This window comes from Mesoplodon bidens (assembly GCF_964165515.1).
Source record: "Mesoplodon bidens genome assembly, chromosome: 18".
Classification (NCBI taxonomy): Eukaryota; Metazoa; Chordata; class Mammalia; order Artiodactyla; family Ziphiidae; genus Mesoplodon; species Mesoplodon bidens.
The window spans coordinates 18,779,087-18,803,549 of NC_138175.1; the positions used below are offsets into that span (position 1 = coordinate 18,779,087).

The 24,463-nt window shown below is 44.7% G+C and overlaps 2 protein-coding genes across 3 annotated transcripts in view; both read right to left on the reverse strand.

Moving 5' to 3' along the window:
* CDH3 (cadherin 3) overlaps nt 1-24,463 on the reverse strand; it is a 118,757-nt gene that overhangs the window by 85,151 nt on the left and 9,143 nt on the right. The window contains exons 1-3 of one of the 2 annotated variants that reach the window (XM_081217754.1): nt 19,022-19,185; nt 15,027-15,130; nt 13,151-13,204 (exon numbers count right to left, since the gene is read on the reverse strand). In XM_081217754.1, the coding sequence (XP_081073880.1) occupies nt 13,151-13,153 (3 nt within the window). In that variant the 5' untranslated portion in view covers nt 13,154-13,204; nt 15,027-15,130; nt 19,022-19,185. Of the gene's footprint in view, nt 1-13,150; nt 13,205-15,026; nt 15,131-19,021; nt 19,186-24,463 lie in introns of those variants that run through there. The other variant, XM_081217755.1, reaches the window with a different exon arrangement.
* The window catches only part of ZFP90 (ZFP90 zinc finger protein), a 36,923-nt gene continuing 30,307 nt past the window's right edge, over nt 17,848-24,463 (reverse strand). Inside the window, exon 5 of the transcript XR_014013877.1 lies at nt 17,848-17,962. The gene's annotated coding sequence lies outside the window, so the exon portion shown is untranslated. The remainder of the gene's footprint in view (nt 17,963-24,463) is intronic.

Sequence of the window (24,463 nt, forward strand, 5' to 3'; positions counted from 1 at the left end):
CTGTGAATAGAATTCAGTGGGAGTGCTGCCCCCTGCAGTTGTGCAACATGGTGGGCCTGTAATATAGTTACATACAATTTGAATTTCCTTCTGTGAATTCTTTAGATCCTTTGCCCACATGCTGGATTTTTTTTTCATGATATATTTAACTGGAAACGTACATGGGACCTGAACATATGGCATCTTCAGTGCCAGTTTTCCAAAACTACACCTTACCTAGTGTGATGGTTAATTTTGCATCAACATGACTGGGCTAAGGGATGCCCAGATAGCTGGTAAAACATTACTTCTAGGTGTTTCTGAAAGAGATTAGCATTTGAATCAGTAGACTGAGTAAAAAAGATTGCCTTCACCAATGCTGGTGGACATTATCAAATCCATTGAGGGCCTAAATAGAACAAGAAAGCAGAGGAAGAGTGAATTTGCTTTCTGCTTGAGATGGGACATCCATCTTCTGCTGCCCCTGAACACCTGAATTCCTGGTTCTCGGCCTTTGGATTTGGACTAAGAATTATACCATTGCCCCTCCCCACTCCTCCCCTTCTCAGACCTTTGGGTTTGGACTGGAACTACATCTCTGGCTTTCCTGAGCCTCCAGCTTGCAGACAGCAGATCGTGGGACTTCTTGGCCTCCATAATCATGTGAGCCAATCTCTGATCGTAAGTCTCATTCTATACACCTATACCTATCCTATTGGTTCTGTTTCTCTAGAGAACCCTGACTAATACACCTAGTGACCTAACAACTTTTTTCCCTTTGTGTCATCTCCCTCCCCGGAGATGGTCCCAGTGAAGGGCAGGGAGAAACAACCTCAACTTGAAATGTCACAAGCATTTCAAGTTCTGGAGCTCTAGAACTTTAAAATTAAATTGTATTCAAAGTGCTTCTCCCACACAGGTTTACACGAAATTCTACTTTGCCTCCTGCCTGCTGCAGATTTAATTATGAATCATGCTGGATGGACGCATGAGGACATGGTGTGCCTAGTGAGCTGGGCAGCCGTTCCCTCCTGCTGGGCTTGCGTTCTTGTGGTTTATAACGACTTCTTAGGTGAATAATAAACTCACATTCATGCCAGGCCTTTTGGTCTTTGCTGATGACCTATAGAGGCCAGAAGCCTGAGATTTCAAATTCATCAGCAGGCCTTTTAAGCCTGGTCAATCAGTCAGGCCACAGAGAGCCACAGAAAGTACAAGCTGCTGATGCAGAAGGACCCAAGCACTCAGAGGACTACACCATTTGCCTAGAAGTGTGAGGTTGAAATTTTTTTCTCTTTAAAATGTCCACTTGCTGCGGGGCTTCAGGTGCTCAGTGGCAAGGCCAGCTAACAAGGAGTGCACTTATGGACTTTCCTCTAAGCCCTCAACTGATGCACCAGATTCCATCATTAGGTATTCATTCCTTTGGCTTAAACCTTCCCACAGAAACCTGGCACTCCCTCCTGACTTGCTGATTATTTTTCACTTGGTGAGGCTCAAAGTGTCCTAGGCATTTTTAATCCCTTCCTCTCTTTGTACCCTCGTCCCTTCCCCCATCCAATTAATCACAAAGGCACCTTGATTATTCCTTCAGAGTGTCTCTGGGGAAGGCCTGCTGGAGTTGGAATAGTACTGGTTGTGTGACCTTGAGCAAGTGATTCAAACTCTGACCTTCAGTTTCTCCATCTATAAAGTGGAGCTAACAACATCCTACTTCACAGGGTTTTTAGTAAGGATGAAAAATAATTCATGATTTTATTAAAACACACACAACACCACTTCCCTAGAAGCCTCTTTGGCTGACTAGTGTCAAGCCTAGTGATTTATAATATTCTTGCATATATTATAAGATGTACAAATAACGTATGGTTTTATAAAAATGAGATCATATTCCATATATATATGTTTTTTTTTTTTTTTTTGTGGTACGCGGGCCTCTCACTGTTGTGGCCTCTCCCGTTGCCGAGCACAGGCTCCGGACGCGCAGGCTCAGCGGCCATGGCTCACGGGCCCAGCTGTTCTGCGGCATGTGGGATCTTCCCGGACCGGGGCACAAACCCGCGTCCCCTGCATCGGCAGGCGGACTCCCAACCACTGTGCCACCAGGGAAGCCCCATATTCCATATTTTGAAAAGAGAAATGTGGCCCAAGTTGTTCTTTTCTGTTCCCTCCTCCACGACCCTAATTCAGGTCATTATTCATTTCTGCAAGAGCTTCTTAACTGTCCTTTCTATAAGCAGCCCCCCTCCCCTGCCCCACCTGAAGTTTCCCTCTCTCCAAAACACCCTCCTCCCCGCTGCTGCTGCTCAGATTAATTTTTCTAAAACACTCTATAGATTATAACTTCCTCATGCTCAAAAACCTTCAATGGGTCCCACTGTCTTTGAGTACCAAGTCCAAACTCTTTAGCCTGGCAATGACGGTTTGGGACTGACCCAAACCTAGTCCAGTTCAACAAGCATTTCCCCAGTGCCTACCATGTGCCAGTCTCAGGCTTGGCACAGGGATGGGGATTTGGCCATGACTAAGACTTAGTCTCCTCCACCACCTAGTGGGGAGGCAGACAATGAACAGATATTTTCTGTAATGCATGGTAACGGTAGGATAAAGGTAATCCCAAGGAGCTACGAGAACTTGGGAAAGCATCTACCTTTCTGGTCATGTCCTCAACTCCTCTCATCCAAATCATCCCTATTCTGTGTCCTGCACGTATCATGGCTACTCTTTACCCCCAGGTGGGTAGGGCCTGGTGACTCAGATAACAACATTGAAAAAGCACCTGCTGTCCATTATTGCTTTTGTTTATTCACCATTGCCAAGACTGCACACCCTTCAAGGGCATCAACAGCAGAATAGATAAATCCAAGACTGCACACTCTTCAAGGGCATCAACAGCAGAATAGATAAATCCAAGACTGCACACTCTTCAAGGGCATCAACAGCAGAATAGATAAATCAATTGATACATGCACATCGAAAACTGCACAGTAATGGGAATGAATGGGCTGCAACGACATGGAACAACATGGGTGAATCTCATGGACATAATGTTGAGTGAAAGAATCCAGACACGGATGATTACATAGCATTGTGATTCCAGTCACATATATTTGAGTACAGACAAAACTAATTTATGGTGTTAGAAGTCAGGACACAAAAGTTTCATGAAAAAATGCTTACTCTTATTACGTATGATGGGTTCTATTGCTTCTTTTCTGTTCTTTTTTTCTTTTTTTTTTTTTTTTTGCGGTACGCGGGCCTCTCGCTGTTGTGGCCTCTCCCGTTGCGGAGCACAGGCTCCGGACACGCAGGCTCAGCGGCCATGGCCCACGGGCCCAGCCGCTCTGTGGCATGTGGGATCTTCCCGGACCGGGGCACGAACCCGTGTCCCCTGCATTGGCAGGCGGACTCTCAACCACTGTGCCACCAGGGAAGCCCCTGTTCTTTTTTTTTTTTAAGTGCTGGTTCTCACTCACTGAATTGACCCAGTGAAGGATCAAAACCTACAATCTGGGGCTTCCCTGGTGGCGCAGTGGTTAAGAGTCTGCCTGCTGATGCAGGCAACACGGGTTCGTGCCCCGGTCCGGGAAGATCCCACATGCCACAGAGCGGCTGGGCCCGTGGGCCATGGCCGCTGAGCCTGCGCGTCTGGAGCCTGTGCTCCGCAACGGGAGAGGCCACAACAGCGAGAGGCCCGCATACCGCAAAAAAAAAACAAACCCTACAATCTGAAAAGTACACTGCTTTAGCATCTCCATTAGAAAAAGCAAACTAGGCAGCCCACCTACAACCCTCGCTTTTTCCTCGAGCTACTGCCTCATGCCATGCTTTCCCTCCACAAGAGAGCTTCTGCCCACACTTCTGTCCCTCCTCCTTCTCTCTTCGACCCCCACCAGCTAATCTTGACTTATCCACTACAGTGAATCCACTCTGGTCACCAAACTCCATGTGGCTAGTCCAGAGGTCACTTCTCTGCCAGCTCTGACTCTGCTCTTCAGTGGCATTAACCACCTCTCTTGGCGTCTGTGACAGTTAATGCTATGTGTCAACTTGGCTGGGCCACAGTGCTTAGGCATATGGCCAAACACTGTTCTTGATGTTTCTGTGATGGTGTTTTTGGATGAGATTTACATTTAAATTGGTGGACTTTGCGTAAAGCAGACTGTCCTCCATAATAAGGGTGGGCCTCATCCAATCAGTTGAAGGCCTGAAGAGAACAAATGGCTGACCTCCCCTGAGCAAGAGGGAATTCTGCCAGCAGACTGCCTTTGGACTTCATCCGCAACACTGGTTCTTCCTGGTTTGTCAGCAGGCTGCCTTTGGATTTGAACTGCAACTCTTTCCTGAGTCTTCACCTAACTGGTCTCCCCCATCAGATTTTGGATTCACCAATCCTCTGCAATTGTGCGAGCCAATTCCTTCAGATGAATCTCTTTCTCTATATATTCACATCCTATTGGTTCTGTTTCTCTGGAGAATGCTGACTAACACAGCATCTAACTCTGTACCTTTTGGTTTGCTCCTGATTCTTATCTACTTAATAAATATAAATAAGGTTTAAGAAAAGAAGCAATATTTATAAATTGAATTATTATTATTATTCTGTCTCTTTAAGCAACCCATTTCCACAGAGTACCACTCTCCGACTGAGCTCAGTGGGGAAGTACCTCCATCATCAGGTTTCTGAATGCTCATCTTCTGCCCCCAGGGGGTTCACAAGGCAGCTTTCTGGACTCCACTTCCTGCTTCCCACATCTTGACCTGCTAATTGGTGGAATGCCTGCCACTTACTAGTTATGAGACTCTGAGCAAATTATTTACCACTCTGCTTCAGTCTTCTCATCTGTCGAATGGGGACAATAGAAGTACCTACCTCATAAAGTTGTTGTGTGGGTTAAATTATAATACTTAGCACACAGTAAACATTAAATAGATGTTTGCTAAGTCAGAATTCTTTCCTCTAGAACACTGGAGTCATCTCAACAGCCTCCCACTTTGTCTCCTCTTTAAAGGGCTGTATTAGTTAGCTATTACTGTATAATAAACCATCCTGAAACTCAGTGGATTGAAACAATTGCTCATGAGTCTGTGGGCCAGCTGGGTGGTTCTGCTGCTGTGAGCAGCCTTGGCTAATCTCACCTGGGCTCATTGATGTATCTATAGTCAGTTAGCAAGCAGGTCAGCGGGTGGCTGGCAGGTCTAGGTTGGTCTCACTCACATCTGGCAGTTGGCTGGCAGTTGGCTGGCTTTTGGCTGGGCAGCAGGGGTGACTGGGCCATGATGTTCCAGCAGTCTAGCCTGGGCTTGTTTTCATGGACGAGGCAGTGTGCCAAGAGAAAGAAGCACACAAGGCTTCTCGGGGCCTAGGTGTGGTCCACCATCACTTCTGATGCATTCTACCGGCCAAAGCAAGGCTGGTCCAGATTCAAGGCCTGGGGAAATAGACTCCACGTTTTATTTTTTTGAATTTATTTATTTTATTTATTTTTAGGGGCTGCGTTGGGTCTTCAATGCTGTGTGTGGGCTTTCTCTCGTTGCGGGCTTTCTCTAGTTGCAGCAAGCAGGGGCTACTCTTCATTGTGGTGCGCGGGCTTCACATTCTGGTGGCTTCTCTTGTTGTGGAGCACGGGCTCTAGGCATGCGGGCTTCAGTAATTGTGGCACGTGGGCTCAGTAGTTGTGGCTCGCAGACTCTAGAGCGCAGTGTCAGTAGTTGTGGTGCACGGGCTTAGTTGCTCCACGGCATGTGGGATCTTCCCCGACCAGGGCTCGAACCCGTGTCCCCTGCACTGGCAGGCGATTCTTAACCACTGTGCCACCAGGGAAGTCCCAGACTCCACCTTTTAGACGGAGGAGGTGCAAAGTCATATTACAAAGGGTAAGGATACAGGGAGGGATGAGCATGGTCAGCTTTGATATAAAACTACCACTAGAGTATTGATGTCTGGTGTGGAGAGTTCAGAATATACTTGTCAGTTGAGGAAGTAGGAGTATCATCTGCCAGTTTTGAGGCCAGGTCAAAGTGGATTCAAAGGCCAGCTCCACCAACTATCTATGAGGCCTTTGGATGATTTATTCCACCTCCCCGAGCTTCAGTTTCCTCATAGGGTTGTTGTGAAGACTGAACAAGGTAATGTAGGGAAGGGGCTAAGCACACACAGCTAGAGCTCAGTCATTCTTAGAGCTCAAGGCACATCCTGGGCTCTGCTGAATCCTGCCTCTGCTTCCCAAGGCTGAGAAGGAGATGGAAACCAGGCCAAGCGGGAGCATGATTTCAGATGAGGAACCATGAAATGGCAATTACAGAGTAAAACCTTAATTATAGTTCTTTGGGAAAAGAAGTGAGGAATGCAATCTGGTGGGCAGAGGGGAGGGGGCTGAGGAGGAGGATGTGGGGGGAGAGGAGAGACAGAGAGAGGTCCAAGAGGGAGAAGCTGAGCTGTCAGATTGATGTTTTGTTGTTGCTCTGATTACAAAATTACTGCGTGTTGACACAGTTTAAAAAATACACAGATTGAGGGCATTATGCTAAGTGAAGTAAGTCAGACGTAGAAAGACAAATAACATGTGTTCTCACTTATATGTGAAATCTAAAAACAAAACAAAAAACCCAGACTCATAGATACAGAGAACAGACTGATGATTGCCAGAGGTGGGGGGTAGGCGAAATGGGTGAAGGGGGTCAAAAGGAACAAACTTCCAGTGATACAATAAATAAGTCATGGGATATAATATACAGCATGGTGACTATAGTTAATAATCCTGTACTGCATATTTGAACATTGCTAAGAGTAGATCTTAAAACATCTCATCACAGGAAAAAAAATGTGTAACTATGTGTGGTGATGAATATGAACTACACTTATTGTGGTGACCATTTAACAATATATACACATAGCAAATCATTATGTTGTATACCTGAAAGTAATATAATGTTAATGTCAATAAAAACAAAACCAAGCAAAATACATAGACTTTTCCACTCATAATCCCACCAACCAGATATGATGGCTGATATTTACATGAGCCTCAGTGTGTGCCCACACTCTCACAAACGCTTCAGACTCCCATGACTCATGTGATAACCCCATGAGCAGGAAGTGCCAGCCCCACTGCATAGGGGAGGGGTGGAGACAGGAGCACAGGGAATTTAAGTAAATCACCCAGGCTGTCACATCTGGTAAACAGCAGAGTCTGGATTCAAATCCAAGCTACCTAGTGCCTAAAGTCTTGCAGGTCACCAGCAGGGCACAGCACCACCTGGGCACAGCTGACACTTGGTGTATTTCCTTCCATTTTCTTTCACTTCCTGGAAACTGTACCACTCTTTTATTACTTTTTTAAAGGCTATTTGAAAAATTAGTACTATTTTATTTTTAGTACGAATCCCAGAAGAGTGAAAGTTTATGTGGCTCTCTTCCCCTTCCCATCTTTTTTTGTAATTTGTAATTTTGATATGTAGCCAGCCCTCCATATCCATGGGTTCCCCATCCAAGGATTCAACCAACTACGGATTGAGAATATTTGAAAAAAAAAGTCCAGAAAGTTCCAAAAGCAAAACTTGAATTTGCCACGTGCCCAGCAACTATTTACATGGCATTTACACCATATTAGGCATTATAAGTAATCTAGAAATGACTTAAAAGTATATAGGAGGATGTGAGTCCATTATATGCAAATAGTGAGCCATCTTATACAAGGGACTGGAGCATCTGTGGATTTTGGTATCTGCGGGGGGTACTGGAACCAATCCACTGTGGATATCAAGGGACAAGTGTAACTTCAAACTTATAGAAAGGTTGAAAGACTAGTACAAGACGCTCTCAGAAACTCCTTACCTATATCAACCAGTTGTTTACCATTTGCTTTCTCATTTTCTCTCTTCATATAATTATTTATATGTGTGTATGCATTTTTCTGAACAATTTGACATTAAATTGGAGACATTATGGTCTTTAACCCCTAAATGCTTCAGTGTGTATTTCCCAAAAACAAAGGCATGCCCATCCATAACCACAGTACAAAGAGCAAACTCAGGATATTTAACATTGTAACAATACTATTATCTGTCGTCCATATTTAAATTTATCAATCAGCTGTGTGTGTGTCTATGTGTGTGTGTGTGTGTGTGTGTGTGTGTGTACACATAATTTTTTTCCCAGTCTAGGATCTAAACCAGAATCCTGCACGGCATGTAGCTGTCCTATCACTTTAGCCTCCTTTCAACTGGAATAGTGTCTCAGTCTTTGTCGTTCTTTCTTTTTTTAAATGAAGTATATTTGATTTATAATATTGTGTTAGTTTCAGGTGTACAACACAGTGATTCAATATTTTTGCAGATTACACTCCATTATAGGTTATTTCAAGATAATGGGTTTAATTCCCTGTGCTACACAGTATATATCCTTTTGCTTTTTCTTTGTCTTTCTTGACCTTGACATTTTTTATGATCTAGGCCAATTATTTTATAAAATGTCCCTCGATTTAGTTTCCTTTTATTCTTTTTTCTGTGCAAATGTATACATCAAAATTTTTAAAATTAGGATCATATAGTACTGCTATGTTTTTAAACTTTTTATTGAAGTATAACACAAATACAGAAAAGTGAGCAGATCCTAAGTGACAATGAACACACGTGCTACCAACACCCAGAATAAGGGACAAAACATGACCTGCCCCCAAAGAATCTTTTTGACCTCCATCAGTCCCTAACCCCCAACCCAAGGGTAATCATTATCTTGACTTTTAAAACAGAGATTAGTTTTGCCTAATTTTGTGCTTTATATAAATATATTCAATTTTGACTCTGCCACTTTCTCTCCTAAAAGAGAGAAGTTATTATTATTATTTTTTTTGCGGTACGCGGGCCTCTCACTGTTGTGGCCTCTCCTGTTGCGGAGCACAGGCTCCGGACACGCAGGCTCAGCGGCCATGGCTCACGGGCCCCAGGGAAGCCCAAAGACGGGAGTTATTTAACTTATTTAAATCCACAAACGAGGCTGCTGTGAGGACATAAAGGTACCTGGGAAACCCCTGCAGAGCACCAAACACATGTAAGTTCACTATTGCTGTTATTGTTAATGTTATCAATCTTTGCACTGAATTAAAGTATGAGGAAATTATAAAATCTCATGCTGGCGTCATTACTGAAGTCAAGAGCATGAGCTCTTAAATAGAGGGATCTTTGGCAAAAGAAAAGCGAGTCAGGGTGAAACAGCAAACAACGGAAAATAAGGGTTTGTGGAAGGGTATAAATAAGAAGCAAAATGTTTCCAGGTTGGACCAGCCTTATTCCCAAATTTACCTGATTATAGGACTCATCTGGAGAGTTTCTTAAAATACAGATTCTTATCAATGGGTCCAAAGTGGGGCCTTGGAATCTGTATTTTTAAAAGATGCTCCTGGTAATTCTTATGATCAGGCAAGATTTGGAAACAGTAGATTCTGAGGAAAGTGGAAGAGCACGGACTCGCTCCCTGGGATGGCTGGGAGGAGTCAGGTAACTCAATGTGGAAACAGTCATCATCATTCACTAGGCATCTACTAGGTGTCAAGTACCAAGCTCAGCATGTTCCTACAGTATTCATTTAATTGTCACAACAATCCTAAGAGACAGAGATTACTGTCCCAATTCTACAGATGGCCTCACAGTTAAATGACTTGCCTGAGATAATGTACAGGAAGATATCCAGGTGTCTCCAATTTCAAAAGTCTTAGGAACTACCCTAAACTGACAGGTCAGAATACTCAGCTCCATCCATTATGACAGGTCATCTATTATGCATGTGAGTAACACCATACTCATCACTTTACAGTTTTCAGAGCACTTTTAAAAAACAGTGTTATTGGGGTATAATTTATGTACCATAAAATTCATCCATTTTAAGCCCGCAATTCAATGTTTTTAAATATATTCACAGAGTTGTGAAACCATCACCATGTTCAATTTTAGGACATTTCCATCACCCCACAAAGAAACCTTGTGTCCATTTACAGTCACTCTCCATATCCTCCACAGCCCCTGGCAACCACTCATCTCTTTCTGACTCTATGGATTTGCCTATTCCGGACATTTTGCATAAATGGAATCATACAATATGTGGCCTTTTGTGTCTGGTTTCTCTCACTTAATGTAATGTTTTCATCCATTTTGTAGCGTGTATCAATACTTCTTTACTTTTTATGGCCAAATAGTATTCCATTGTATAGATGTGCCACATTTTATTTGTCCATCCATCAGCTGATGGACATTTGGGTTGTTTCTGCTCTTTGGCTATTTTGAATAATGTTGCTATGAACATTTGTGTACAAGATGGACACGTTTGCATGGACATGTTTTCGTTTCTCTGGGGTATGTACATAGGAATGGTATTGCTGGGTCATATGGTAACTCTACATTTAGTCATTTGAGGAACTGGGAGGGTCCCTCAATGGCTGTGCCATTTTACCTTCCCACCAGCAGTGTATGAGGGCTCCTTTCAGAACACTTTTACAAATACAAACAACCCCAGAGATAGGCATCATTACTCGTATCTTCCCGACAAAGACACTGAGGGGCAGAGAGGGGACATGACTTCTCTGCTATGAGGACTGGGCTCCAACCCTGGAACTGCCCTCCTTCCTTCAGGAAACCTGACTTTCAGGCCAAAACAGTAGGTCTTTGAGAGGTGATGAGGTGATGGGCAGAGAGAAAGAATCTGCGGGTACAAAGCCTTGCTATGGAGATGGAACCTTCAGTTTTAGGAATGGAGACATCAAAGCCACTTATGTTTTTGTTTTATTAGGCAACAGCCAGAGCCAGGTTCTCACTAATTAATGGTGATCAAAGGAGGCTGCCAAGGAGTAAAAGAAAGCTAGGCCCTCACTTCCCCCTCAGCTTGCATGAGCCTGGGCCCTCCTGCAGGACTAAGTTTCTCAATCTAGAAAATGGGGCTAGATAAGAGCTCTCATCCCTTTATGCTCATAGGCCAGGACCTGGCAACCTGAGTCCTGTTCCAATCAAGGCAGCATATCCAAGCTGCCTCCACCAAACAATAATTAATAATACCAACACACAGTTCAGGGGTCGACAAAGATTTTCTATAAAAGACCAGACAGTAAATACTTTAGGCTTGAAGGCCAAATGGTCTGTCATACTCCTCAGCTCTGCCACTGTAATGCAAAAGCACCATAGACAATACATAAATGAATGAAAGCAGCTGTCCAGTGAAACTTTCTTTGTGGACAGTGAGATTTGACTTCTGTGTAATTTTCACGTTATAAAATATTATTCTTCTTTTGATTTTTTCCCTACCATTTTTTCCCTACCATGAGAACATAAAAACCATTCTTAACTCCTGGACTATATAGAAACAGGTGTTGGGACTTCCCTGGTGGCTCCGTGGTTAAGAATCCACTTGCCAATGTAGGGGACACAGATTCAAGCCCTGGTCTGGGAAAATCCCACATGCCGCGGAGCAACTAAGCCCGTGAGCCACAACTACTGAGCCCGTGCACCACAACTACTGAAGCCCATGTGCCTAGAGCTCATGCTCCACAACAAGAGGAGCCACCACAATAAGAAGCCCGCGCACTGCAACAGAGAGTAGCCCCCACTCGACGCAACTAGAGAAAGCCTGTGCTCAGCAACGAAGACTGAATGCAACCAAAAAAAAAAAACCCAAACATACAAAACAGGTGTTGCCTCAAAATGTTAAACATAATTACTATTTAACCCAGCAATTCTGCTAAGTATATACTCAAATAAATGAAAACATAAATCCACACGTGTACATCAAAGTTTATAGCTATTCATAACAGCTAAAAAGTAGAAGAAAAACACAAATGTCCATCAATTGATGAATGGATAAACAAAATGTGGTATAACCATACAATGGAATATTGTTCAGCCATAAAAAGGAACCAAAGTTTGATAGATGCTACAATACGGATGAGCCTTGAAAACATGCTAAGTGAAGGAAGCCAGACAAAGATGGCATATGTATGATTTCATGGACATGAAATGTCTCTGGAAACAGAAAGCAGAGGAGTTGTTGCCTGGGGCTGAGGGGACTGGGGCGGGGGAGGGTAATAACTAAAGGGTCCTTTGGGGCATGACGAAAAACTGATCATGGTGATGCTTGCACAACTCTGTGAATATACTAAAATCTGCTGAAGTGTACATTTTCAATGGGTGAATTGTGTGGTATTTGAATTAAATCTCAATAAAGCTGTTAAAAAGGAACCACAGAACTAATGCCGTAGTTTGTTGACCCCTAACATAGCACACAGTTGCTTAGCCTCTCACAAAGCACCTTTCCTCACTTTATCACAACCAGCCAGTCATTTGCCCCTTCAAAGGCTGAGAAAGCCAAGGCTCAGAAATGGGACTGACTAGGACACAGGTAACCAATGGTGAGATGTGAGCAGAACCCAGGTCTTTGGACTCCCTGTCCAGTGCTCACTGCAGCACAGACTTTCCCAGAGTTACATTCAGAGACTGGGTAAGTCACTCCTCAAAGCCCCAGGGGAGAGGAGATGACAGGAGGGGACCTCTCCCTAGACCTGTCCCTCCCTGCTGCACCTCTGGCGCCAGCTTCCTCCTCTCTGCACCCCCCTTACCCCCCCCGCCCCAACCCTTCCCTGTCCTTTTCTCTCCTTTCCTTCTCAGAACCACTGGGCAAGGCTGTTCTTCCTTACATCTCACTCAGGGTGCTGGGAGGGCTGGGCGTGGGGAGGAGGACAGGGAGGCTTCTCCAGAAATTCAATCCATGTGACATATTTCGAAAAGGGCTCCAAAAGGGTGAGAAACCAGTCCAAGGTCACACAGCAGATATCAGACCTTTGACTTCCTTGATATTTTTGAGAATGAAAAGAGAAAGGGTTTGGGGCTTGGGTAGGGTTTGAGGTGAGCCAAGCCCCATCCCGTTCCTGATTTTTCTCTACACAACACCTCCCCCACAAAACTCTCTCCTCTTTCATACTTTCAAAGGCACTGACCACTACAAGAGAGCTTTTAAAAATATTAATTGTAGAAAAAAAATTAATTGTAGAAAAATCAGGAAATACAGATAAAGGGAATAAGGATCATCTTGGTCTCACTCCTCAGATGTAAACATGGAGGTGACCATGGGGACTATTTCGGGTAACTCTCGAGCCAGCACCTGGCTTCAACTCCTGGCTTCATCACTCACCATCTGCGTGACCTCTGGCAGCTCATTTCACCTCTCTGACCTCAGTTTCTTCACCTGTAATATAGGAATAATAACAGCACCTACTCAAAGAGTTGTGTGACAATTAAATGAGGCTATAAAAAGCACTAAAAACAGTGTATGGCCCATAGCAAGCACTCAATACATCATTGTATTTTCCCAGTGATTTCCTTCATACGTATTTTTTTCCTAGAAAAATGAGATAATTTCGTATCCATCATTTTATAATGGATCCCTCCCCTCGCCTCACCTTAACTGAATTATTAACATCTTTCCCTAGCATTAGAAATCCTTCTATAGAACATCTGTTTTATTTATTTATTTTTTTTGGCCTCGCTGTGCATGGCTTGTGGGATCTTAGTTTCCCTGCCAGGGATCAAACCCGGGTCCTTGGCAGAGAAAGCACAGAGTCCTAATGACTGGACTGCCAGGGAATTCCCTAGAACATCTTCCTTAAGATAGCATTTGCATATGTAGTATTCCATCTCCTGAAGTGGGATACTTAGGTGTGATTTTTGTTTCCCCACCACCAAACACGTTCCTCATCTTTGACCAATTACTGCTTCAGGACAAATTCCTAGGGAATTCGTTGAGTCAAAGGATATGCAGGCATTTCAGGCTTTTGGCACATAATCATCAAACTGCCCCTAAGAAAAGTTATGAAGTTTCACTTCCGCCAGCTTGGAAAAGAAGGCCCCATGCTCTCCAATGCCTTGTCTCCTCTTATCATTTAGAAACATCATTTCCAACTTGACCCAAGAGAAGTGTTGTTTGCTGCCATATTTTGATTTGCAGTCCCAACTCTTCCTAATGGAACTCAGTTTAGGCATCTGCTCAACCCCATGACTCATCTGGGTGGCCCTGCACTGGTCATCAACCTCTCTGAACCCAGAAATCTCAGTTATAATTCCCAAATAAATCCTTGGTTTCTTAAATGAGATAATATATGTAAAAATTCAACCCCAAGCCACGTTCTCATTATTTGAAATAGGCTGTAGGGGTTTCAGAAACAAGGATGGCATTTCAGGAGAGCCCTGTAGGTAACTGTGGTAAACATGGGGAAACTGAGGCCTGGGAAGGGGAAGTCTTCCCAATAAGAAAAAGTCAGAAACATCTAATAGAAAAATGGGTGAAAACACAAATAGGCAACTTAGAGAGGAAACCTAAATGTGTGCTACTAGGCCAAGAGATGTTCAAACTCATTAGTTATCAGGGAAATGCAAGCCAAACAAAGAGGAGAAACCAAGTCACGGACTAGCAAACATTAGGAAGTTGGATAACACCAAGTGTTGGTAGGGTGTGGGGAAATGGGACTCTCATGCGGCACTGCTAAGTGTAGACTAAGACCCTGAAACCCAGTCATTCCACTCCTGGACAAATATCCCAGGGCCCTTCCCACAAGGCTGAGGATGTTCACGGCAGCTGTTGTCTGTGGTAGCTGGGAGTAGGAGATAAATTGAATGCCCCTCACTGGGAGTAAATATGCAAAATATGGTGAAGGCACATTATGGAACCATTACAATTATGCAACAATTCAAAACAGCTAAGCAGACTGTGAGTCAACAAAGACCTGTGAGCCAAATGTGACACATCACCTGTTTTTGTACAGCTCGGCTCAAGCTGAGAATGATTTTTACATTTTTAAATGGTGGGGGGAAAAAGAATATGTTGTGACACATGAAAGTTAGATAAACATTATTATCTCACAAGGCTCCTGTGGGTCAGGAACTTGGGAATGGCTTGACTAACTGGCTCTGGCTTGGGATCTCTCATGAGGTTGCAGTTAAGATGTTGCTGGGGCTGTAGTCGTCTGTAGGTTTAACTGGGGCGGGAGAATCATTCAAAATGGCTCACGTACATGGCTGGTAAGTTGGTAATAACTGTTGGCAGGAGGCCTCAGCTCCTCTTAGACCACTCCATAGGGCTGCTTGAGTGTCCTCATAGCATGGTAGCTGGCTTCCCCTAGAGTGGGTGATCAATGAGACAGAAAGAGGATACTGTGATGTCTTTCATCCCCTAGCCTTGGAATTTGCACACTGTTATCCTTGCAATATCCTATTTGTTGAGTAGGGTCACCTCTATGCAATGCAAGAGGGGACTGCTCAAAGATATGAATACCAGGAGTTTCTTACTGGCTACCACAGTAAGAAACAGAAGTGATTTATAGTAGATCCTTTTTAATTAAAAAATTAAATTCACATTCACAGGAGACAACACAATACATTTGACAAAGCTACACAAATTCAGAGGTATTTTATTAAATGGAATGGTGGAGGAGGGTAATGGGAGTGGAGGATAGGGACAAAAAGAAATGAATGAATGTGTGAATTAATAAAACCAGAGAGAAGCCTTGTGCAAACCAACTAAGAGAGTGGGCTGGGAACTGAGATGATTAATTCAACTCTCTTTACTCAAGCCCCCATGGTAGCCAACCCCCCCCCCCCGCCAAGAAAAAAAAGGGACAGTAAGAAAAGTTTCCTTGTCCAAGATCACAAGAACTCAGCCTCCCTCATCAAGTACCGCTCTCTCTGCCTGACACACCTTATTCAATTCATGGTTGACCTCCAGGGTCTTCAGAGAGCTCCAGTTCCTGGTTAAATAGAGAAGATTTTTGCCTGTGGGAAGGGGTGTGGGAGTAGCAGAACAAGCCTGGGAAGAAAAGGCCTAGTTATTACCCAAATAGTGGTGCTGGTGGATTGCTCACCCTTCCTGCCAGGGTTCTCCTTCTCTGGAGACAAAGGGCTCTCAGAGCACAGAGCCCTGTGAACACCCCCAGGTCCAGCCTGTGAGTGGTGGGAGAATCGAAACTCTCATTTCTATAAAAATATATCCTGTGGTTCTAGGCCTTGTGACTTATTTCTTTTAATCTTCGTAAGCTCACCATACAAGAATTGTTATTTCAAGATGCCCAAAGAACTGAGTTAGATTGTTTTTAACTGTTTTACCTCTCTGTAAGGTCATTCATTCATTCATTCAGCAAATACTTATTGAGCACCTACTACATGCCAGCATTAAGGATATAGCAGTGAACAAAGCAGGCAAAGCCCCTGTCCTCATGAGGGGTGGGAGTAGTGGGAACAGATGTTAGACAGTAAGCAAATAAAAAATACAACATGTAAACTAAAATGGGTTAAAGAGGCAAAAAGTCATTGTGTTATCAGGGAAGCCTTGTATTCGAATCAAGACCTGAAGGGTAAGAAGGAGCCAGCCCAGTGAAGAGCAGTTTTGGAGAAAAAACAGCAGGTGTAAAGGCCCTGAGGTAGGAATAAACTTGTGTTTGAGTTGATTAGGGGGGCAGGCAGGGCTCAGATCAGGGAGGTCCTTGTAGCTCCTTGTCAAAAGAACTTGGGCTTTATTCTGAGTGTGAGATGGAACTGACTCCACCATTATTAGCTACATGACCTTGGGCAAATTATTTCATTCCTCTGAGCTTAGTTTACCTGCCTATAAAGTGGATAATATTGGGTTGGCTGAAAAGTTCCTTCGGTTTTTAAGTAAAAATAAAAGACACATTTTTCATTTTCACCAAGAACTTTATTGAATAACGTATTCACCATTTTGTTCCACTACCTTCTGCCATTTTTCAGGCAACTTCATAATTCCATCTTCCCAAAACGTTTTATCTTTTTGAACAAAGAACTCTTCCAGGTGTCTTTTACAGTCTTCCAGGGAATTGAAAATTTTTCCATTAAGAGAATTTTGTAAAGACCGAAATAAATGGAAATCTGAAGGTGCAATGTCTGGTGAATATGGCGGATGAATCAGAACTTCCCAGCCAAGCTGTAACAGTTTTTGCCTGGTCATCAAAGAAACATTCAGTCTTGCAGTATTGTGATGGAAGATTACGTGTTCTCTGTTGACTAATTCCGGACGCTTTTCATCAAGTGCTGTTTTCAGTTGGTCTAACTGGGAGCAGTACTTATTGGAATTAATCGTTTGGTTTTCTGGAAGGAGCTCCTAATAGAGGACTCCTTTCCAATCCCACCATATACACAACATCACCATTTTTGGATGAAGATCGGCCTTTGGTGTGGTTGTTGGTGGATCATTTCACTTGCCCGGCGATCTCTTCCATTCCACATTACCGTACAGTATCCACTTTTTTTTTTTTTTGCGGTATGCGGGCCTCTCACTGTTGTGGCCTCTCCCGTTGCCGAGCACAGGCTCCGGACGCGCAGGCTCAGCTGCCATAGCTCACGGGCCCAGCCGCCCCACAGCATGTGGGATCTTCCTGAACCGGGGCACGAACCCGTGTCCCCTGCATCGGCAGGCAGACTCTCAACCACTGCGCCACCAGAGAAGCCCCCAGTATTCACTTTTCATTGCCCGTCAAAATTTGTTTTAAAAACGGAACATTTTTGTTACGTTTAAGTAGAGAATCCCATGTGGAAATATGGTCAAGAAGGTTTTCTTCGCTTAACTTAGGTGGAACCCAAACACCAAAGCGATTAACGTAACCAAGTTGGTGCAAATGATTTTCAACGCTTGATTTGGATACTTTGAGTATGTCGGCTATCTCCCGCATAGTATAACGTTGATTGTTCTCAATTAATGTCTCGATTTGATCGCTATCAACTTCAACTGGTCTACCCAACTGTGCAGCATGGTCCAGCAAGAAATCTCCAGCACGAAACTTCAAAAACCACTTCTGACACGTTCGATGAGTCACAGCACCTTCTCCATACACTGCACAAATCTTTTTTTGTGTTTCAGTTGCGTTTCTACCTTTCTTGAAATAATAAAGCATAATATGCCGAAAATGTTGTTTCTCTTCCATCTTCAATATTAAAATGGCTACACAAAAATTCACCATTTTTAAAAGTTTTTTTAAAATGCTGCCACAATATAATCTAGAAAAATTGTTTTGAATGAAGTTAAAGACAACTAAGCCCTACTAGAGTTATCTTACTGAAACCGAACGAACTTTTTGGCCAAACTTTTTTTTTTTTTTACTTTCCCATCACATTTTAAGATTCCCATGAGGAGGGAATCAATTACTGGTAACTGTAGACAATAGGCAGAAAAGATGGCTTCAGTCGATCTGAGTTACTCCAGTTTTCTGCATCTTCTGCTACTCTGCGGCCCCTTCTACCCTTCCTCCTCCTACTGCTGTGGCACCCTATCTTCCCCAAAGCCCCTTCCTTTATAGCTCTACTTGAGGTCTCCCTCTGTACTGGATTCCCCTCCCACCAGCCCCATCTTCTCCACCCTCTCCCCGACCCCCTCCCCTCCCTTCAATTTGACCTACAAACACTTCCTATTTCTAGCCCCGCCCACTTTCTGGAACTTCTCCATCCGCTTCCCCTCTCTTCCCCACACCCCTCCAAATTACCCCGAAGCTTTCTCTAGGACCTCTCACCAAGCTGTTTTGCCCTTTCTGCTACCTCCCAAGGAAACTATTCTTTAAACTGCCTTCCTCCACTCCCCACCCCCGGAATAGTCTTTCCAAACCGTTCTCCCTCCTCCCAAAGATTACTCTTTAAACGTTATCCCTCTACCACCCTCATTTTCCAAATCGTTCCCTATTTTCCCCCCTCAATTCTTAAGTACTTCGCTCCTCCAGGACCCGACTCCACTCCACTCTTCTCTCGTCTCTCACTCCGCCCACAAATGAAGCTGGATCACTCTCCAGACTGTCTCTTCCTTCCAACCACTCTCCCAATTACCGCTCCCAGCAGCCTCTCCCCCACGACTTAAAATGTCCCCTCGAAGGAACCTCACAGTCCTATCCCCGGCTAAGTCCCCTTTCTGATGTTCCCGCTTACTTCCTGGGTTCCAGTTCTACCCCACTCTCGCAAGCATCCCGTGCTGGGTTCCCTCCCCACCCAGGGAAGAACCCCTTTCTGCACATACCTCGAGGTTCCGGCCCGCACCGCTCCTGTCTCCGTCCTCCAACCGCGCTCGGCCACTCCTTCCGCCCTTCTCCCGCTCTGCCCTGCTCGCTCCCTTCCTTCCCTCCACCTTCTGACTCCACATTGCTCCCTTCTCCAAATTCCCGGCTCTCCTACCAGGGGCCCCTCTGGGTCGCCCTCACCTCTGCACGGCCCTCCCCATTCTCCTCCCCCTTCCCGGCCTCCCCTCCCCCGCCCGCCGCTCCCCCGCTCCCCGCCCCTCGGCTCGCCATTCTTCTCCTTGAGCCGCGTGTCCCAGCTCCCTAGTTTCCCGCTCCCTCGCACCCTCGCCCCCATTCCAGGCTCGGCCCTCGCTCCCTGCAGCCTGACCTGCAATGGCGGCCAACAAGCACGGGGCCACGCAGAAACGGGCGACAGCCGAACCTCCCGCCGCCGCCGTCGCCGCTTCCGCCAGCACTTCCCGGGCAGAGCACCCTAGCACGCGCGCACGTGGGGCCAGGGCGGAGAGAGGCGAGCGCCGAGAGTGGCGAGCCGGAGAAGGGGCGTGGGGAGCGGGGATGGATTCGGGGGGAGGGGAGTTCGAGTGGCGGCCTGCTCTAGGTCGGTGACCGCCGATTCCCATGTGCTGAGGCCGCTGGGGGCTACTCCGGAGATCCCCGGAGATGGAAGGGGCGATGGAGCCCTCGTGCACCTTGGACGCACTCTTAGCCCGGCCCCACCAAACGCGCCCGCTTTGCGGGCAGGTTCCTCACCTTGAAGGGAGCCGAGTAAGGGGCGACCGTAATGAGAAGCCCACGCACCACAAGTAAGAGTAGCCCCTGCTCACCGCAACTAGAAAGCCCACACACAGCAACAAAGACCCAACACAACCCCCCCCCCCCGCCATAAAAAAGAAGGCAGTAGGGAGGCCAGTGTGACTGGAGTGGAGTAGACAAAGGGCAGAGTGGTGGCAAGTGATTAAAGGGGTGAAGTGAGGATTAAAGTAGATAATGAATGTTAAGCTTTTTGAACCTAGCAGTTGCTTAGTAAATTAAAGCTTTTTTTTTTTCTTTAAGAAACTACATTTTGGGCTTCCCTGGTGGCGCAGTGGATAAGAATAGCCTGCCTGCCAATGCAGGGGACACAGGTTCCATCCCTGGTCCGGGAAGATCCCACATGCGCCACAGCTACTGAGCCTGCGCTCTAGAGCCCGTGAGCCACAACTACTGAAGCCCGTGCACCTAGAGCCCGTGCTCTGCAACAAGAGAAGCCACCGCAATGAGAAGCCCCCGCACCACAATGAAGAGTAGCCCGCTCACTGCAAATAGAGAAAGCCCTCAGGCAGCAACAAAGACCCAACACAGTCAATAAATAAATAACTAAACATTAAAAAAAAAACACTACATTTTGTTTTTTAAAAATTTGTGAAATAATCTCAGGTGTACACACAAAAAAGGGAAAACAACATAACGAACATCCATTTAACCATGACCTGCTCTAATAAATAAAACTCATCAGCTATGGTTGAAGCTTCCTATGTACCTGACCCTATATCCCCACCCTCTGCCCCAAACATCACTCACTGAATATAGTGCTGATCATTCCTGTACACAGCTTTATATATTTACTCCATGTGCATGTATCCATAAACAATCTCTAGTACTGTTTTTCAGGTTTTAAATATATATATGTATATATACACATATATATGCATATATCTGGTAAAAGATTAATATCCAGAATATATAGAGAACTCCTAAAACTCAATAACAAAACAACAAACAACCTGATTCAAAATGAGCAAAAGATTTGAATAGACATTTTCCCAAAGAAGTCATATGAACGGCCAATAAGCACATGAAAAGATACTCAACATTACTGATCATTAGGGAAATGTAAACTAAAACTACAAGATACAACCTCACATCCATTAGGATGGCTACTATCCAAAAGCCAGAAAACAGGGACTTCCCTGGTGGCGCAGTGGTTAAGAATTCGCCTGCCAATGCAGGGAACACAGGTTCGATCCCTGGTTGGGAAGATCCCACAAGCCGCAGAGCAACTAAGCCCGTGCACCACAACTACTGAGCCTGAGCTCTAGAGCCCACGCTCCTAGAGCCTGTGCTCCGCAACAAGAGAAGCCACCGCAACGAGAAGCCCACGCACCGCGACAGAGCATCCAAGGGCCAATGCAGCCAAAAAGAAAATTAAATTTATTAAAAAAAAAAAACAGAAAACGATAAGTGTTGACAAGGATGTGGAGAAACTGGAACCCTTGTGCACTGTTAGTAGGAATGTAAAATGGTTCAGTCGCTGTAGAAAGCAGTATGGAAGTTCTTCAAAAAATTAAAAATAGAATTACCATATGAGCCAGCAATTCTATATCCAAAAGAATTAAGAATTATCCAAGACCCTCTTCAGGGTCTTGAAGAGACATTTGTACACCCATGTTCATAATAGCATTATTCACAATAGCTAAAACATGGGAGCAACCCAAGTGTCTGACTGATGAATAGATTACCGAAAAGTGGTATATAGTGGGTTGGCCAAAAAGTTCCTCTGGGTTTTTCTGTACGGTGTTACAGAAAAGCCCGAAAGAAACTTTTTGACCAACCCAATACACTCCACAGAATATTATTTGGCCTTAAAAAGGAAGGAAATTCTGTAATATGCTATAACATGGATAAAACTTGAAGACATTATTCTAAGTGAAATAAGCAACTCACAAAAAGAAAAATACTGTATGATTCCACTTATATGAGGTATTTAGGGCTTCCCTGGTGGCGCAGTGGTTGAGAATCTGCCTGCTAATGCAGGGGACACGGGTTCGAGCCCTGGTCTGGGAAGATCCTACATGCCGCGGAGCAACTAGGCCCGTGAGCCACAACTACTGGGCCTGTGCGTCTGGAGCGTGTGCAAGAGAGGCCGCGATAGTGAGAGGCCCGTGCACCGCGATGAGTGACCCCCGCTTGCCACAACTAGAGAAAGCCCTCGCACAGAAATGAAGACCCAACACAGCCCAAAATAAATAAGTAAATATATGAGGTATTTATAGTAGTCAAAATCATAAAGACAGAAAGTATAATGGTGGTATAATTGACAAGGGCTGGAGAGAGGGGAAATGGGGAGTTAATGTTTAAAGAGTATTGTTTATGATAGGAAACTGTCACATGTAGCCCAGTGATCAAACTTAGTGTCACTAATATAGTCCAGGCCTACGTGATGGGCCTCCTGATACGATGTAATGGGAAAAAGATAACATGGCCTATGCAGTATTTACACAAAAGTGAATTTCTTGAATCTAATCACAAAGAATAAATAGGTGACAGATTCAGATTGTAGAATCTTCTACAAGACAACTTCCCTGGACTCTTCAAAAATGTCATGAAAGGGCTTCCCTGGTGGCGCAGTGGTTGAGAGTCCGCCTGCCGATGCAGGGGACACGGGTTCGTGCCCCGGTCTGGGAGGATCCCACATGCCGTGGAGCGGCTGGGCCCGTGAGCCATGGCCGTTGAGCTTGTGCGTCCGGAGCCTGTGCTCCGCAATGGGAGAGGCCACAACAGTGAGAGGCCCACATACCGCAAAAAAAAAAATGTCATGAAAGAAAAAATGAGGTGACTATTGATCCAGGTCCTGGATCACAAACCAAACAAATTTACAGCTATACAGGACAAAACTGGAATAATTGGGGAAATTTAAATATGCAACTGCATATCATTTAATTGTATTTAGTTATATCCATGCTGAGCGTCTTAGGTATGATAATGGTATTGTGGCTGCGTGTGAGAATGCCCTTGATCTTAGGAGATGCAGCGTGAAGTATTTTACGTGTAAAGTGTCAGGATGTCTGCAAGTAGGTCTAAAACGGTTCAGCCAAAACAAAATAAAATGTGTGTGTAAATAACCTGGCAAATTGGATTGACAGTGAATCCAGATGAAAGATATATGAATGTTTGTTGATTGTACAGTTTTGAAAAAACGTTTCTGTTGGTTTGAAATTTTTTTGAAGAAAAAGTTGTGGGAAAAAAACCCACTTTGCCCACGGAGGTACTGAGCCCCTCCTGCATTATTTATGACAGGGTTGCCTGGGATTTGCAGGTCTCACCACAGCTGACGCTGATGCTGATCGGCCCTATTGCCAGGTGTTCCAGATCTCTTCCCCTCAGGTGCATCCCTTGTGGATGGAGTATATCGTTATTTAGATGCTGCGAAAATTCCAGCATCCTTTAAAGGCGGGAAGGGAAAGAAGAAAGAGGAGAGGAAGCCGGCAACAGGCTCACCTGGTTCAAGTTCTGTGGCCTCCCGGGCACCCCCCTGCGGTGTGGTACCGCCCCCTCGTGGCCACCGGCATGCACGCGTTGTCCAGGCCGGAAGACGGGCAGGAGGACCCTGCAGCACTCGCTCCCACCAGGACGCGCTCGGGGAGAGTTCCCCGCCAGGGCAGCACCCCCACAATCCCAGTTTGTTCACCTTGGGACCAAACATTTTAAAGAACACCAACTACGAGGGGGCATGGAGCAAAGTCCTTTACAGATATTAACTCAATCCTAGCATAATTCCCAACAGGTGGGACAATGGTAGCCCCATTTAAAAGAAGTTTGCGCCAGGTCACTCAGAGAGCAAGAAGTATTGACCGTTTTTAGCTGTATAAAAGATACTTGTGGGCTTCCCTGGTGGCGCAGTGGTTGAGAGTCCGCCTGCTGATGCAGGGGAAACGGGTTCGTGCCCCGGTCCGGGAAGATCCCATGTGCCGTGGAGCAGCTGGGCCCGTGAGCCGTGGCCGCTGAGCCTGCACGTCCGGAGCCTGTGCTCCGCAACGGAAGAGGCCACAATAGTGAGAGGCCTGCGTACCGCAAAAAAAAAAAAAAAAAGATACTTGTGTCTCCATTCCTGAAAGATTTTGCTATATACAGACTTCTAGGTTGACAGATATTTTAAGCACAATGAAGATTTCATTCCCCATTCGTATGGCTTCCACAGATGCTATTGGGAAGTCAGATGTTACTTCTTGAAGTTAATTGGTCTTTTTCTCTAATTGCTTTTAAGATTTTATTTACCTTTTATATTCTATTGTTTCACCGTGATGTATCTGTTGTGGACTTATTTTTATTTATGCTCCTTGAGTTTCATTGGGCTTCTTGAATCTGTAGCTTGGTATGTCTTTCATATAGCCTGTTCTGTATTTTCCTTCTGGGAATCTGATTAAATTTATGTTGGGCTTCCTACCCAATGGCTTAAGGTGTTTTACTTTGCTTCTATACTTTCCATCTCATTGTCTCTGTGCAATAATAGTTTCTGGACAATTTCTTCTCACCGATATTCCAGTTCATTCTTTTATGTTTAATTTGCTGTCAAACACATAGCTGTTGTTTTGTTAAATTAGCTTTTTTAAAAAAAACAATCTATTTGGTTATTTTTTCTAAACTGCTAGGCCAATTTTTAAAGCTTGTTTTTGTAGATATTT